Here is a 17442-nt window from a genome sequence, read left to right as displayed (position 1 = left end):
GGCTTTGAAAAACCCAGATGCTGATTTGGTATGGATGTAATGGCTGGACAGTTTGGAAATGTCTACTTGATCTGTTAATGTCTTGATAATTCTGCCTGTATACTTTGAAGTTCGGGGTGCCGACTTTTCCCCTGAACAAGGTAAACGATATATGTCTGACTGATTAAAGTAAGCTTGTTAACCCATTTTGAGTTGCTTTCCTTTATCAAAGCAGATCCAAGAACCTGTGTGAGCAGCCACCCTAGGAACTCCAGGGTGCTTGCTGCTATAGGACTGCACTAACAGGGTCAAAGACAAGAGGAGCAGTATAGTACTGAAAACAGTCATATAAAATGAAAAACCAGGGCAGGAAGTTCAGGATCATAAGGAAATTAGCTGGGGTTAAACTGACTTTACACATGTAGACACTCTGAACACTAACTTTAAAAACTAATAGCTAGTAGGTAACAACCTTTAGTAGTTCCTGAATCTTATTGTTATCAGAATGAGTTAATAAGTAAATCATATCATGAAGAGTTGAAGTAAATGAACAATCAGATACTAGCCATCCATTTCTTCACCTCTTGACCTTAAAGGAGCACTAAAAGCTCAAGAAAGAGTTAATGAAGAGGCTCATAAGAGCAATTTTTAACTCCAATATAGCTTTCAGATATTTTGGTTTTTTTTAAAGATGCCATTTTTCTCTCTCTGGTTTTCATTTTTTCCCTTTAGTTTCTAAAGTGATTCTCTCAGACAATTAACTATTACATTATGATATTTTTTGAAGTCTCTTCAACACCTAAAACATGACTCATATAAAGGAAATGCAAGTAAGTTACATGACTATGTGGCTTAATTATTTTAATTCACTCCAGGACTAGCAAACTAATGCTATTCTTGTTAACTTCTGTACTAAAATCTTCTTTTTAGTTTCTCCACTTTTCATGCTGTTAAATAAATGAGGCCATGGAACGTGAGAATACAGTCTAATCACATTTCTCAAACTAGAAGAGTATGTTCTGTGTCTAAATAATACAAACTTATTAACTTCCCTTCAAATAAAAATTTCAACTTGCTTTTCAAAGGAATAACAGTTGAGCCTGTGTTTCCACCGGTGCATGGAACTCCCATTGGGAAAACTTTCCCCACTGATTCAGGTCCTTGTAGTTTGGGTTTTGTTTTTTTTTTTTTGCTTTTTTTTGGGGGGGAGGGAAGGCAGGGCATTTGGGGTTAAGTGACTTGCCCAAGGTTACACGGCTATTTTTTTGCGTTAAGCGTCTGAGGCTGGATTTAAATTCAGGTCCTCTTGACTCCAGGGCCGGTGCTCTATTCACTGTGCCACCTAGCCGCCCAGAGATCCTTGTGGTTTTAGAGGACTGCCTAGAATGGAAGCATTAAATACAAAAGCAGTAAGGCAGCAACACTCTCCAGAACAACCCAGAAGGAGGTTAAAATGTAATTGGGAGATATTTAACAAAATAAAAATACCATGAAATAGAGATAATGTTAATATTTGGTTTTCTAAGTCAATATGTGGTCCCACCAATCCTTACGTACAGCTTGGTAGCTCCCATTTCTATTTGAGTTTGAAACCACTGGCCTAGAGCACTGGGAAGTTAACTGACCTGCCCCAAGGTCAAACAGCCCACGAGTGTCAGAGAAAGGAGCTAAACTCTGGTCTTGACAGCTTTAAGACTTTCTATAAACTTAATATTTGAAATTTTTATCATTTTAATTTCTTTCTTTGATGTTTAACTTACCACTGGAAGTGTGAGCCAGGTTGCTACAAGGCGATTGTTGATCCAGCGATACCAGGATGGCATTATAAACATCAAAGGTATACAAGGAGCCAACATGAAAATACTTCCAAAAAAGCTTCCCAAAAAGAGTGAAATCATAAAGTATATCCCCTTCAATGACAACATGGCTCTGAAAGACATTAAAATCAATATTTTGTTAACATATATTCAATCTCTCTAATCTCATCTTCAAACTAATTTGTATACTCTATTCTTTGATTGTTGCCCAAGTATGAATTATGTTACTCAGATCATCTTAGAATAACAGGTGGTAACATTATGAAATGCAAAATGGATAATTTTGATTATATTAAATTGAAAAGTTTCTTGCAGAAAAAACCAATGAGACTAAGAGAAAAGCAGAAAATTGGGAAAGAATTTTTATAACCAGTATCTCTGATAAAGGCCTCATTTTTAAATTATATTACGAACTGAGTCAAATTTATAAGAATACAATTCATTTCCCAATTGATAAATGTTCAAAGGATATGAACAGGCAGTTTTCAGAGGAAGAAATTAAAGATATCTATATTCATATAAAAAAAATACTCTAAATCACTACTGATTAGAGATACAAATCAAAACTCCTCTGAGGTACCATATCACACCTATCGGAGTGGCTAACATGACAAAACAGGAAAATGATAATAAATGTTGGAGAAGATGTGAGAAAACTAGAACACTAATTCATTGTTGGTAGAGTTGTGAACTGATCCAATCATTTTGGAGAATAATTTCAAACTAAGCCCAAAGGGCTCTAAAACTGTGCATACCCTTTAACCCCACAATACTACTTATAAGGCTGTATGCCAAAGAGATTATAAAAATGAGAAAAGGATCCACATGCACAAAAATATTTGTAGCCAAGAACTGAAAATCAAGGAGATGCCTACCAATTGGGGAACGGCTAAACAAGTTGTGCTATATGAACATAAAGGAATACTATTGTGCTATAAGAAATGATGAGCAGGTGAGCTTCAGAAAAACCTGGAAAGACTTATATGAACTGATGTTGAGTGGAATGAGCAGAACCAGGAGAACACTGTACACAGTAACAGCCACAAAGTCAGTAATGATTGACTTTGAGAAAGTTAGCTCTTCTCAGCAATGCAAGAACCTAAAACAATTCCAAATGACTCATGATGAAAAATGCCATCCACTTCCAGAAAAAGAAATGTGGAGTCTGAATACAGATTGAAGCATACTATTTGCTCTTTTTTTTTTGTTTTTTTTTCTTTCTTATGATTCCTCTCATTGGTTCTAATTCTTCTATACCAACATGACTAATGTGAAAATATGTTTAATAAGAATGAATATGTAAAGCCTATATGGTATTGCACACCATCTTGGAGAGGTAGGAGAGAAAGGAGGTGGAAAAAATTTAACTTAGGGAAGTGAATGCTGAAAAATAAATATAAACAATTTTTTTTTTTTAAATCACAACCTAATACCTAAAAAGGAAAGAAAGAATAAGAGGTGGTGTGGCAGAATAGAAAAAACACTAGGCTGTAAGTCAGAAAACCTAAATTCTAGTCTTGGCAAGGCCACCAAAGAGCCTTATTAGTCACTTAATTTATTTAAATCCGATTAGATTATCTCCACAGTGATTTCCTGATGAAAAAATGTCTATGACCACGTTTCCAAGCAGCAAGATAGATAAGACTAATAAGAAGGTTAATTAGGTCTTGCATCAGAAATGTCTGTTATGGTAAGCATTTGAATCAAACCATGCAAGACAGATAGAGATTTTCATCAAATTAAACATTTTTACTATTTGGATACTAGAACTGCTGGACATTGCATACATTACGTTCAATATCTTCATTTCTTCAAAGAAAATAAAAGTATGGCACTATATTTTATGATATAAGAGAAAACAAAGTCTTTATGGAATAAAATCACTGAGTTCTTCATGAGAAGAAAAACAGAAAAAAAGATCAGAAGCACTTTTTAAGCTTTTCACAACAGGTATCAGGTACACAGAAGGAGATAAGGTATTAGATACTAATTAATTTCAACTTTTAGAGATTTCTTTCCCAGGGCCCATGACTAAGCAAAGATGTTGCCTCCTCAATGATACTCTTTTTGCCATTCACAGCTTGCAAGGGTGAGTTACTCTTCTTTAATCAAGCAACATCATACTATGTTTTGAATTCTGTATAGTCCAAAGGAGCTAGAAAAAAACTGATTAAAAAACAACAAATAGGACTTTATTTTCACAATAACCCTAGCAGATTTTAAAATCAGTGAACAACCTTCACTGATCATAATTCACAAACTGTTCTACATGTATCTCCACAATTTCCCCAATTAGAACTCTAAAAGTACTTCATACCTTTCACACAAGCATGTACTACTTATATATATATGAATGTATATATTATATAACATACACATATATGCATATGTGTACATACAATACATGTCTCATCTTGCCATTACAGCTATATAGTGCTTTAAGGTTTACAAAGTTCTTTCTTCACAACTACCCAATGAGGCAGGCAGTATAAATACTCTAAGAGTATTTGGTGGGAGTTGAATCCAGGTTGCCTGATGCCAAGTTCTCCAACTATACCAGAGGTATCAAACATGGAATGAGTCAAACTGCAGGAGCCTGAAACATTCCCAAGAACTCCTGCCCCCCAATCAGATTAAAATGTAATTGGGAAATATTTAACAAAATAAACTAAAATTCAATCGAAAACAGATATCAACATGTAGTTTTCAGAGTCAATATGTGGCCTCCTGAATCTCTTTATGTATAGTTTAATGGTTCCTGTTTCTATTAGAGTTTGGCACCAGTGCACTTCACCATTATCTTATCTCCTTCTGTATATAGATGAATGGCATTAGCAAACACTCAATAAATGTTCAATTGCTGAATTGGTAGGGAGTAGAAACTAGGCACCTGGGAGTGATTTTTCTTTCCCTGTCTCTAAAGAATAAAAACCAGCTTCCTATATACTAAATAAAATCTTTTGCATGAAGCCTTTCCTTATACCCTAAAACCATAAGCATCCTCCCTACCAAACCAGTTTGTATTGAACTCTTTTGTCCATGTATGTATGTATGTATGTATGTATGTATGTATGTGCATGCATGTATATTAATGCTATACAAACTGTTCACTTTATCTCAGAGCAACAAATTCTCCATGCCAAAATTTTTAATCAATATTAAAGAATTTATTAAGAGCTTACTAAGAGGTCAAAATGGATAAATGATTTGGACATAAAGGGTTATATCATAAGCAAATGAGGGGAGCATGAAAAAATGTACCTGTTAGATTTATGGATAAGGGAAGAGTTTATGATCAAACAAGAGACAAAGAAGATTATGAGAAGTAAAATAGATCATTTTGATTACGTGAAATTAAAAAGGTTTTGCACAAACAATATCAATGAAGCCAAAATTAGAAGGGAAACAGGAAACTGGGGAAAAAAACTTTCTAGCAAGCTTCTCTGATAAAGGCCTCATTTCTCCAATATATAAGAAACTGAGCCAAATTTATAAAAATAAGAGCCGTTCCTAGAAATGGTCAAAGGCTATGAACAGGTCATTTTCAGAAGAAGAAATCAGAGCTATCTATGATGATATGGAAAAAATGCTCTAAATTACTACAGAGAAATGCTTAAAACAACACAGAAATACCAACTCACACCTATCAAATTGGCTAACATGACTCAAAAGGAAAACGACAAATACTGAAGGGGATGCAGAAAAACTGGGACACATGTACTCTTGGTGGAGCTGTGAATTAATCCAACCATTCTGGAGAACAACTTGGAACTATGCCCAAAGGGCTATTAAACTGTGTGTACCCTTTGACCCAGGAATACCACTACTAAATCTGTATCCCAAAGGGATCAAAGAAAAGGGAAAAGGACTTATTTACAAAAAATATTTATAGCAGCTATTTATATCTGCTGCTACTAATAGCAGCAAAGAAGTGGAAATTGAGGCGCTACCCATAAACTGTGGAATGGCTAAACAAATTGTGGTTATGTGATTGTGACAGAATACTATTGGGCTATATAAGAAACAATGAACAGGATAGTTTCAGGAAAACCTGGGAAGACTTATATGAACTACTGCAAAGTGAAGTGAGCAGAACCAGGAAAACATTGTACACAGTAATAGCAATATTGTAAGAACCATCAACTGTGAAAGACTTTGCTATCCTGATCAAGATAATGAACCAATTCCAAAGGATCCACAATGAAAAATGTTATCCACCTCCAGAGAGAGAACTGATGAATTCTGAATGCAGACTAAGCACATTTTGTTTACTGTCTTTATTTTTGTTTTATTTTGTTGTTTTCTTTGACAACAGCAACATGGCTAATATAGAAATGTTTTATGTGATTTCATATATAATTGATATCATTTGCTTGCCTTATCATGGAGATCAGCAGGTGGGGAGGGGGGAGTGGAAGGAAAGGAGATGAGAATTTGCAACTCAGAAAAAAATTTTTTTAAAGTCAAAAATAATTATTTTTTTAAAAAAGGATAAATATGACAAATATGAGGAATTCCGAAAAATAAAAATATTTAAATGACCTGATGCAAGGCAAATAAGTAGAACCAACAAAATAAAACTCTGAGGAACTGAAAAACCAATGGAGGTTCCGGAGAACAAATAAAGAAATAAACCTCCTCACGCACTGAAGAAAGGCAGGGAACAACTGGATGTTTTCATTTGATTTTCTTTGTCACAAAGAAAGTTTTAATCTTGAGAAGCAGAATAAATGACTGTAACAGTAAGGCAAAAAGTACCAATACAATGTATCTTTAAAAAAAAAAACACAAGGGTACAAGATGGGGAAGGAAAAAAAAAGGCTACAATTCAAGTTTCAAAGTCCTGAGGGCAGATAATGCCACACACACCCCTCACATTACTATAAATGTGCCTGTAAATTCTTACGTGATGGCAGAACTCCAAGTTATTGGTAGTCTTAAGTTCCCGTATTCTTGTTGCCACAGCAGAACAAAAAACATGGAGTTTCAGGCTTGCGGTAACAGGAAACATTAATTCCTAAAAATATCATTTTTGTTTTACATTTAAGTTTATTTTAAACTTCCCTGGCTCAGTAAGGTCAAGTTACTTTCCAAAACAGTTGCATTTTTTAGCAAATTTATACTTTACTAGAATTTATTCTTAGACCATTAGAAATACCTTAATAATTCACTTTAGGTGAAGGGGAAGAATATGTGCTCCTATGATCTTTTTTTAAGGTTTTTGTTTTTCAAATTCATGGTACTGAAACTCCCTAGCAAACTAAGACTAGCAAAAGCAAGACTTCTCAAGTAGCTGAAGCAGAATATGAATATAACCCTGTTTTTTGGCCCACAAAAATCAGTTGAAGATGTTATATTTACTTTTGTAGATTCTTAAAACTGTTTCAGTTGACTTCAGAACTCAAGGGGGTAGTACAGCAGTTAAGTCTGTGACCTCATACATCATTTTCTTATGATTCAAGGTTTTAGAAAAATTTCTCATTGCCTCCTCAGAATTCGTATTCCTTAAATTCCTGCAAGGCTCAGTTCAGGTGCCAAATCCTCAAAAGATATATGTATGGGTGTGCGCATCAACGTGCACACACGCACGCACGCACACACACACGGATTTCCAAGTAGAATGTAGGATACTCAAAGGCAAGGACTGCTTTTTATATTTACTTGAATCCCCAATGCCTGAAAGTGTTTTATGGTTAAAAGAATACAGTTATCTCTTCCATGTTGTAGGGCTTAGGAGTATGGTGCCCCTGTAATCTGGAAATTCTGAGTAAAATTTTTTGGCCCTTTCCTCATACCAGAAAAGAAGTCTGCATTTTTCCTTTTCCTTTTATGGGGTATTTACAGTACTTTATTATAAAATTTGGGTTGATATAATATAATACCAAACATATTATTTTATGCATTTCTCAGTTTCTAAACTTTTTCTGGGTCATCTGCTAGCCTTTGCATGTTGTCTGTGGCTTCCACTAAACTTAAAAAAAAAAATCTCATTTAATTTCTTATGCCAACCTGATATATATCGAAACTGCAGTGGGGAAAAGTCACAACGTGGAAGGGATAACTATAATCATTATTAGTTTCTTAGAATCTCATAACATTATAAGGAATGTTCTGTTGTTAAAACAAAAGGAAAAGTTTAGTTCTTAAGAGAACAGAAAAATCTTGTGAATTTTATAAGTTCAATTTACTAGGAAATTTTAAAAAAGCTACCCTAAGATAAGATGTTAATATGAAAAGGCTAAGGTAATTTGTCATTGTAGGCACGTACCAAGAATTCCATTTTTAACAAATTTCATGAGGCATCTCAATCTGTTAAGAGTATATTCACACTTCATTAAAATGGAAACTTGTTACAGTGGACAGAGTACATTATATTTTATTTCAATGATCTGAAGGCAAAAGTTCAAAAAAGCTTCTTAAAGAATAAAAAAGTGTGATTCAGTAGAAAAGAAAAAGACTGTCTTTCAAGTCAGAGGACCTGGGTTTAAATCCATCCCTAACACTTTTTACCTGTGTGATACATTAGTCAAATCATTTAAACCTCTCTAGGTCCCAGTTTCCTCACTTTAAAACGCCAAGACTGGACTGGACAAGTCTCTGAGGTCCCTTCCTGCCCTAAAATCTATTATTCTAAAGTATGTTAAGACAGTATTTGGGGGTGTTTGTTGATAAGTATAGTAAAGAATCCTTGGGTCACTCTTGACTGAAATGGAGAAGCTAAAACAACTGGCATCTTCAGAGAGTAAAAGTGCTGTATTTGCCAACTGGATGTAAAATAATGGCTATGTTTTAATTTAGAGGTTTAAGTTTTAGAAGGAATCACCTCATTTGACTGCTTTTAATAAACTACTTTTTTAAAAGCTGTTTTGATATTCTCTGGGGAGGGGTTTTTATTTTCATCAAAGAGTAATTTGAATAAAAATAGGAAGGCTGCCACAGTTCATACTGGTGTCTTAGTGAAATCTCAGTGTAATTTGAAAAGTTATCTGGCTTGGACCTTGGAGTTCAGGGGTAAAGCAGATGTAGGTAATCAAGGAGTTAACACAAAGCAAAGTGGACTACTACTTAGCATAAGGATAAGGATGCATCAGTTTTCTAAGCTGTAAAATGAGATGTTTGGAATGCATATAGGAAATCAGACGATATAGGTTAGTAGAAACAGGGAGAAATAGTTCAGGGAAACTTTGGGAAAAGGAAAACTAAAGAGGCAGTGGTGGTGACCCCATATTTATTATAAAAGCAAAGCCAACTTTCACTTAGTGTCTGCCCTTATTGAAAGGCAGGCTCTTTACCCTTAGATTCAAGTGTCGAATTAAGCTGTCATTGCAACACATCATAACAACAGTTTATTTTTTTCCTCTTACCCTACATGTGATTTTATTTAATGGTCATTTTATTTCCTCTCCCTTCACAAACAACTAATTGAAAAAGCAAAGAAAAACAAAAGCCTTGTAACGAACATAGTCAAGTCAAATAATTCCCAAATTGGCCATGTCCAAAAACCTATGTTTAATTCCTCATCTTTGAGCCCACTGTCAGGGAGTAAGCAGCATTCTTCATTACTGATTCTCTGGAACTGAGTTTGTCATTGCAATGCTTCGAGTTCTTGAGCCTCTTAGAGCTGTTTATCTTTACAGTGTTGTCTGGGTTCTTCTCACTTTGCTCTGCATTAAATTCATACAAGTCTTCCCAAGTTTCCCTGTCCCTTTCATTATTTCTTAAAGCACAAAAGTATTCCATTCTATCTATATGATAATTTTTTCAGCCATTCCCCAATGGATGGGCACCACTTTAGTTTCCAAACCTAACCACTACAAAAAAATACTGCTCTATTTTTGTACATATGGGTCTTTTTCTTTTCTTTTCTTTTTTTAATCTCTTTGGGGTATATGTCTATTGGAGTATCACTGAGTAAAAGAGTATGGACAGTTTAATACTTTGGGGGTATAGTTTCAAATTGCTATCTGGAATGGCTGGATCAATTCACAGCTCTATCAACAGTGCATTAATGTGACTCTTCCCCCAGTACCTTCAACATTTGTCATCTTTGCTAATCTGATGAGGGTTGAACAGAACCTCTGAATTGCTTTCATTTGCATTTCACTAATTATTAGTGATTCAGGGGATTTTTTTCTTGTAGATGTGGGTAGCTTAGATTTCATACTTTGAAAACTGCCTGTTCATATTCTTTAACCATTTATCAATTTGGAAATGGTTCTTCTTATAACTTAGAATCAATTCTTTATTTATCTTGGAAATTAGAGAAATCAGAGAAACTAGAAGCAAAGAATTCACACATACACACACACACACAATTAACTTTTTCCCTTCAATTTTAGCTACAGTGGCTTTGTACAAAACATTTTGCAACTGTATGTTATCAATTATCCACTTTATTTTCTGTGATCCTTTCTATCACTTGTTTGATAAAGAACTCTTCCCCTACCCAAAGTATGATAGGAAAATTTCTTTCTTGTTCCTCTAATTTATGATGTGAACTTTTATATTCAAGTCATATATCCATTTAGAGATATGTGGTATGTGGAGCGATGATCTAAATAACCCTTCTAATCGATATCCCTATCTCATGTTTCTCTCTAATTTCATACTCCTGCTTAATAAACTCTAGTTGTTCTCTATGGCATGCAAGATTATGTAAAAACTGCTGTTTAGAATTTTAAAGCCCTTCACAACCTGCCCCAACCTACCTCTTCCACCTTAGTACACTCTACTGTCCTCCATATACTTGTACCATTAGTCCAGCTAACTACCCTTATCATTATTTCTCACAAATATGCCTCCATTTCCCACCTCCATTCTTTTGCATGATTACTCCCCATTCTCAGGTTGTACTCCCTCCTTACCTATCTCTCAGAATCCCTAGTTTCTTCCAAGACTCAGCTCAAGTTTCATATAGCATCTACATGAGGCCTTCTCTGATTCCCTGTAATTGGTAGTTTCTTCCCCTCAAATCATTTTGCATATGTTTTGCATATAGCTATATATGGATACACTGTCCCTCCTTGACAGATTGAGGGCAGGGACTTTTAACATTTTTTCCAGGTTCACTGGAACATAAGAAGGGATTAGCATGCTCACTGATTGATTGCATATTGATGTCCAGCAGGAATTAAAAACTGAGAGGGCTACATATGAAGACATAGAAGTCACCTACATAGAGATGAGAGCTGAACTCATGGACTTTTATAACATTCCTATCTCATTCTTAATTTCTTGTATTAGATCATCATCTGTTTCATGTCCCCTTATTCTTCCTTCCCAAGGTTCTGTTCTAGGTCCTCTTTACTTCTATTCCCATGCCCTCTCCCAGTTATCTCATCATTTCCCAAAAGTTCAAATAGCATTTCATGTAAATGATTCCCAGATCTATCTATGTAGCCCTAATCATTCCCTTGAACTTCTTTCATTTACTTCAAACTTCTTTTATATGTTTTTAACTCATTAGGTCCAAAACAGAACTCACCTTCCTATTAAACTCATTCCTCTCTTGAGACTGGTTAGACCTATGATTTCTATATAGCAAGAATAAATGCTCCTTAAATTGAACTGGATATATACATAACCACCAATTCTCTTATTTAATAAAGATAAGAAAGTAGACATATGGGTCCATAGTTTTAGACTCCCACAAAACACCCACAACTATGCTTTGTGGTAATAATACTGCCAAGGATTTCCACTCCTTAAAAATCTTCCCCTTTTCCAGTTATTTTTTAAAAATTAAACACTAGTTACCTTTAAAAGCATGTCACTCAATGCACAGACTGACTTTGTAATTGGTAAGATCTAGCCACTCTTTACAAATGCATTTATATTTCCTCATACGGCATGTTAAGATACCAAGATAAAATACAAATATGGCAGTGCTACTATTAATCCAATAACAAGCATTTATTAAGTGCCTACAGTATAACATAGCAGACACTGAAGATACAAAGACAAAATGGCAAAATCCCTACCATTAAAAAACACTCTATTGAGGAAAGATATGTACATGTAAAAATAAATACAAAGTCATTTCCTCAGGGAAGGTATGGGTGAAATATGAAAGGCAATTTGTAAACATCAAAAGAGTTGTCCAGAGGAGTTGAATAAGGATACCTGAGAGATGAAGCTGATGTGGATGGGTCTAAGACAGCAAGAAAGAAAGCTTTGGCCCAGGCAGTCATAGGGCAGTAGTAGACTGTCACAGTTGTCATTATATAATAGCAAAGGCAATGTTTATTTATTATCAATCCCTGAGAAACAAGGAGAAAAAGCATGTGCTTGATGACTGTACAGATGCCCAGTCTCTGGTCCTATCTGATTGTCAAGGCAGAGGTGTGTGGAGTCCTGAAGAATCAGTCAATGACTTCATGTTCACCCACTTCAAAGACTTGTTTTAAACAGATTCTCTCTTCAAGGTTCAAATCAAGTTCTATCTCTTTCAAGAGGTCTTTCTTGATTTCCTCATTTAATGGTACTTTTCCTCTCACCCCTAAAATGTCTTCATAATATATTTTATTCGTACTTATCTGTGTATTTCTGATTCTCCTGGAAGAGAATATAAAGCTGCTTGTGGGCAGACACTATCGTTTTTTAAATTGCATCCTCAGAAGTCAGCTTAATAAATATTTGAATTTAACTGACTATATCCAACATATGTAAGAATTGGTTCTTATGTAAGATACATATCTAACATATGTAAGAACCAATTTTTATTTTGTACCTTTACCAATCCATATGCAATGAATCCATTCATTTACTACTACCTGCTATGTAAATTAATTCTTCTACTTGTCCTAAACCTATCTCAAATCTTCACCCCCCAGTTCCAGTGCTCCAGTGTCCAGTGCTAGTTTTAGTGTACTCCCTAGCCATATCCTTCATGACTGTATAGATTCCAAACATATCTCACTTCAAAGTTCAAGCAAACTTAAAACTGTTGATTTTTTTTAATTTTTTATACAAGTTCATCCACTATCTTTTTAGCTGTCCCTCTATAAATCACCCTTGAGTTATTTTCCTAAGAAAATACAAACTGCATAAATTATTTCAGGTATAGATCCAATGTACTTTTGAGAAAGGGTGAAATAATGTTTTGTGTTTCAACTAATGACTTTCCTGATAAAAGCCAACATTTTTCTTGTCCATTCAGACAAAAGTGAGACATTTGGTCAAAGTCACTTGATCATGGCATCATAGATTTAGAGCTAGAAGAACCTTGGAGGCCATCTAGCTTAATCTCTTTATTTGAAATATAAGGAAAATGAGTCCTAGGAAAGTTAGTCACTTTCCCAGTTTCACAAAGGTAGCAAGCATTAAAGGTGGCATTTGATTCCAGGTTCACTGACTCCAGAGTCAGTCATTATTCCACATACCATGTTACTGTCCTAGCAACAGTTAACTCTAACTCTTAGAACTTTTTCCTGTGTTGTAGCTATTTACACTCAACATCTATTATCTTCAAAGCATGCTTTGGATTACTTTCCCTAAACGTTTTACAAAACATTTACCTACACTAGAACACATTGATCAATTTGCTACTCCCACTCTTGACTTTTTAGGGTCCCATTGACATTTATCTCCATGCATTTTAAAATTACCATACCCAGAAAAGCTTAATGTTACCTAGAATTTTAGAGATTTTATTTTATCCTTCCTCCTCCAAATTACTGTTAAAAACAAGGGCGGTCAGGTGGCGCAGTGAGTAAGAGCACCAGTCCCAGAGTTGGGATGACCTCAGATCGAATCCAGGCTCTGATACTTAGTACCACACCCAGAAATAACTGGCCATGTAACCTTGAGCAAGTTACTTAACCCCAATTGCTTATAAAAAAAATTAAATAAAACTTGGCTCAGCATTGATCCATCATATAGACATTTTTTTCTATCTTACACCTTTCAGTCTTGTTGACTGCACTAAATCCTAATCTGACCACTGGTAAAACTTTAACATTTCAAACAACTATTGCTATAATAGCTTAAAATTGCACTAAGACTTTTGGGACACCTTGTATATCGTTATGGGGGGTAATTAATATTTAATTTTAATAATACTTGTTATATTCAAATTGTCAGAAATTCATGAAAAGAAAAAGTCAGATGTTTATACATGGTGTGAACACATGTTTTAGTTATGCATATAACTAATTATTATTAACTGGAAGAGATTCATAGTTAACAAAGTTAAAAGTAATCCTTGTTATAAATTACACAAAGCATATAAAAAACATTGAATGCACAGATTAAAACATTAAAATCATCTACCACCAGCAACTGTGTATTATACTTCAGATGCCAAATGTGAGTTTCAACCAACTGACTGGGCATAGTTTTAGGAAGGAGATCAGTTTAGGATAAGTCTACACCAGGTCAATAATTAGCCTTTGGCTCCCCAACTCCCTTTGTTTTGATTTAATTTGCAGAGATGACCGAAGACAGAATAAGCCTCAGAACTACCCTGGGCTGTGTCTACCTGTAGCTATGTTAGAGAGACATATCCAGCCACCAACTACTACCACATATGGTTGGTAGAGTTTTATTCCAAGTGAGTTAGAGGAGAGGTAATACTAGGCTTATTTCCTCTGATAGAGATGTGATCTTAATTATATCTGTACGTTAAAATTTTTTTCCAAAGTAAACAAAAAAACAGTACTTTTTGGAGAAATTCACTTTCCGGGGGCTGAAGCACCTTAAACCACTTAGGAGAAAGTAAATAAATAATAAATAACCTTCATTCTATTATACAAACCCCTAGCACAAGGGTAAGTCACAATCAGTAACTTGGTAGAATGAGAATTAAGTTGCAAAACAGATCAACACAGGACTAAATTGACCTTGAAAAACACCTCAACATACCTTAATTTTCCCTAAAAAGTAACAACATGCTCTATCTGCTCATGAAAATATGAACTATATTTTGTAATATAGTCAAAGATTGTCAGTAGGCAATTCAAACAGAAATGATTATGAATTCTATAAAACACTCTAGCTCTTTTGCTTCAGTAACTACTTAGAAATCATAAGAAGACAAATGAACTGATACAAATAAGAGTATTACCTTGTGACTCTGAGCAAATCATTTAACCCTCCTCAGTTTCCTCATCTATAAAATGGGGATAATAATAGTAGCCCCTATCTCCAAGGGTTATTAGGAGGTTCAAATGAGATAATTTTGTTAAGTGCTTAGCACACGGTCTGGAATATAATAAACACATATAAATATTAGCTATTATTAATAGAATTATTGGATTTTTTTAAAGCAAGTTCAGGGACTTTAGGTTAAGAACTCTCGTTCTATATGAAGTTTACAGTTCTAGGTACAATTCCTTCATTCAGCTCTATACTATATATAGAAATGTTCATTTTTACTTGGTGTTAAAAATCAATTTTTTTTAATAAAAAGGAGAGGAGAGAAGGAACCAGATCATCTACACTTAACATGGAAATAGAAGACTGAACCAAGAAGAAAACACATCAGAAAGAGCAGATGGATAAAATTAGATTATAAAAGGATCAGCTGGACTTTACATTATGAGAAATAGAACATGTAGTTAAAGGAAGAAGGAGGAGAGAGAGTAGAGCCTGGAAGAACACAAAAGAAAGTGACTACGAAGAACACAAACTTCAAATATTTCACAACTTCCCCTAAGACCAACCCTGAATTAGTAAAAGGTAGAAGTTACCTAATCAAATTCTGGCATGTAAACATGTTTAAAGCAGAAATAAAGATGATATTTAAAAGGTATTTTAAATTTTGAAGAAAAAGAAAAAGCATGAAATAATGCAGGAATTACAACCCTGGAAATATATACCACTAGAGGATACAAGAAGCCTGACAAGGCAATCTAGGTAGTAGTTGGTAAAGAGTTGTGTCATACAACTGAAATATCTCAAAGCAGTACAGTGTGTATGGGGGGGAGAGAGAGAAAGAGAGAGAGGGAACATGAACATATTAGGGAAAGAACAGTCAGGGAAGAGGGAGCTGCAATGTGGGAAAGTAAGTTTATCTGAAAAATCTGAAAGAGACAACAGTGGAGGAATAATTTCTATTGACCAAAAACGAATGAGGTTTGGATATCAAACCTCTTTCATCTTCTGCTAGGAAAAAAAAAAAAGTGACATCAAAGTTAAAGATGAGCTAATTGATATCCATAACAACTAGAAACTTCAAACTGATTTCTTATCAATTAAGTTACAAAATGTTGAAATAACATGTTATTTTTTTTTAGATTATACACATCCAGTTGGACAAAACATTTCCATATTAGCCATTTTGTACAAGAAAACTGGAATAAAAGAAAAAATTGAAAGAAAAAGTGAAAAATAGCATGCTTCAGTCTGTATTCAATCAATATCAGTTCTTTCTCTGGAAGCATATAGTATGCTTCATCATTAGTCCTTTGGGTTTGTCTTGGATCACTGTATTGCCAAGAATAGCTAATTCATTCACAGTTCTTCATCAAACAATATTGTTGTCACGGTGTACAACATTCTGGTTCTGTTCATTTCTTTATGCATCAGTTCATGTAAGTCTTTCCAGTTTTTCTGAAATCATCCTGTTTGTCATTTCTCATAGCACAATAATATTCCATTACAATCACATACCACAGCTTGTTTAACCATTCCACAATTGATGGGCATCCCTTTGATTTCCAATTCTTAGCCACCACAAAAAGCTGCTATAAATATTTTTGTACAAGTCCTTTCCCCTTTTTTTTTGGATGTCTTTGAGATACAGACCTAGCAGTGATATTGTTGGATCAAAAGGTTATAGATCTTTGGGTATAGTTCCAAATTGCTCTCTAGAATGGTTGGATAAATTCACAACTCCATTAACAGTACATTAGTGCCCTAGTTTTCCCACATTCCCTCCAAAATTCAACATTCCTCCAAAATCCAACATTTTCCTTCTTTTGTTATATTCCCCACTCTGACATAGATGTGAGGTGGTACCTTAGAGTTGTTTTAATTTGCATTCTCTGATCAATAGTGATTTAGAGCAATTTTTCATACTACACATAGCCTTGATTTGTTTGTCTGAAAACTGCCTGTTCATATGCTTTGACCATTTATCAACAGGGAAATGACTTGTATTTTTTATAAATCTGACTTGGTTCTCTATGTATCTGAGAAATGAGGCCTTTATCAGAAATACTTATGGCAAAAACTTTTTCCCCGATTTCTTCTTTCCCTATAATTTTGGTTGCATTGCTTGACACATCTTATTCTTACTAAATGTACTCACAGGCTTTAAATTTCCACTTATAACAACTTGTTATTCCCAGTGCTGTTCTCCATCAAATCTAAAGAAAGAAACAAATTAGAGAATGAACATGACATACAGGTAATAGCTCCAGGAAAAAAACAACTACTAGTTGACAAGAAACAGAATAAAAAGTCTCACTAACTTAACCATCATGATAAAGACTTTACATTATTAAACAGCTTGTATATCAAATAAAATTCTTTATGGATAATTAATCTCTATATTTTTTTGTACAAACATATAGTAGGTAAACTCTAGTACTTATTTCCTTTTATTCTAAATAGGGGAAATGACAATATTTGCTGAAAACCAAAGCACAAGGCTAGTACAAAGTAAAGAGCAAAAAGGGTTGGAAATCTCTGATAACAGAAACAA

At 34.5% G+C, this 17442-nt stretch overlaps 1 protein-coding gene across 2 annotated transcripts in view; it reads right to left on the bottom strand.

Annotated features, from left to right (window-relative positions):
* Positions 1-17442, bottom strand: part of LCLAT1 (lysocardiolipin acyltransferase 1) — a 156627-nt gene that overhangs the window by 113029 nt on the left and 26156 nt on the right. Inside the window, exons 2-3 of one of the 2 annotated variants that reach the window (XM_069072140.1) lie at positions 17047-17104; positions 1740-1908 (exon numbers count right to left, since the gene is read on the bottom strand). In XM_069072140.1, the coding sequence (XP_068928241.1) occupies positions 1740-1904 (165 nt within the window). In that variant the 5' untranslated portion in view covers positions 1905-1908; positions 17047-17104. The remainder of the gene's footprint in view (positions 1-1739; positions 1909-17046; positions 17105-17442) is intronic. The other variant, XM_069072141.1, reaches the window with a different exon arrangement.

This window comes from Petaurus breviceps, unplaced genomic scaffold, assembly GCF_028583685.1.
Source record: "Petaurus breviceps papuanus isolate PSGF00001 unplaced genomic scaffold, PetGlider_PUasm1.0 90845, whole genome shotgun sequence".
Classification (NCBI taxonomy): domain Eukaryota; kingdom Metazoa; phylum Chordata; class Mammalia; order Diprotodontia; family Petauridae; genus Petaurus; species Petaurus breviceps.
This window is presented reverse-complemented; position numbering and strand designations above follow the sequence as displayed.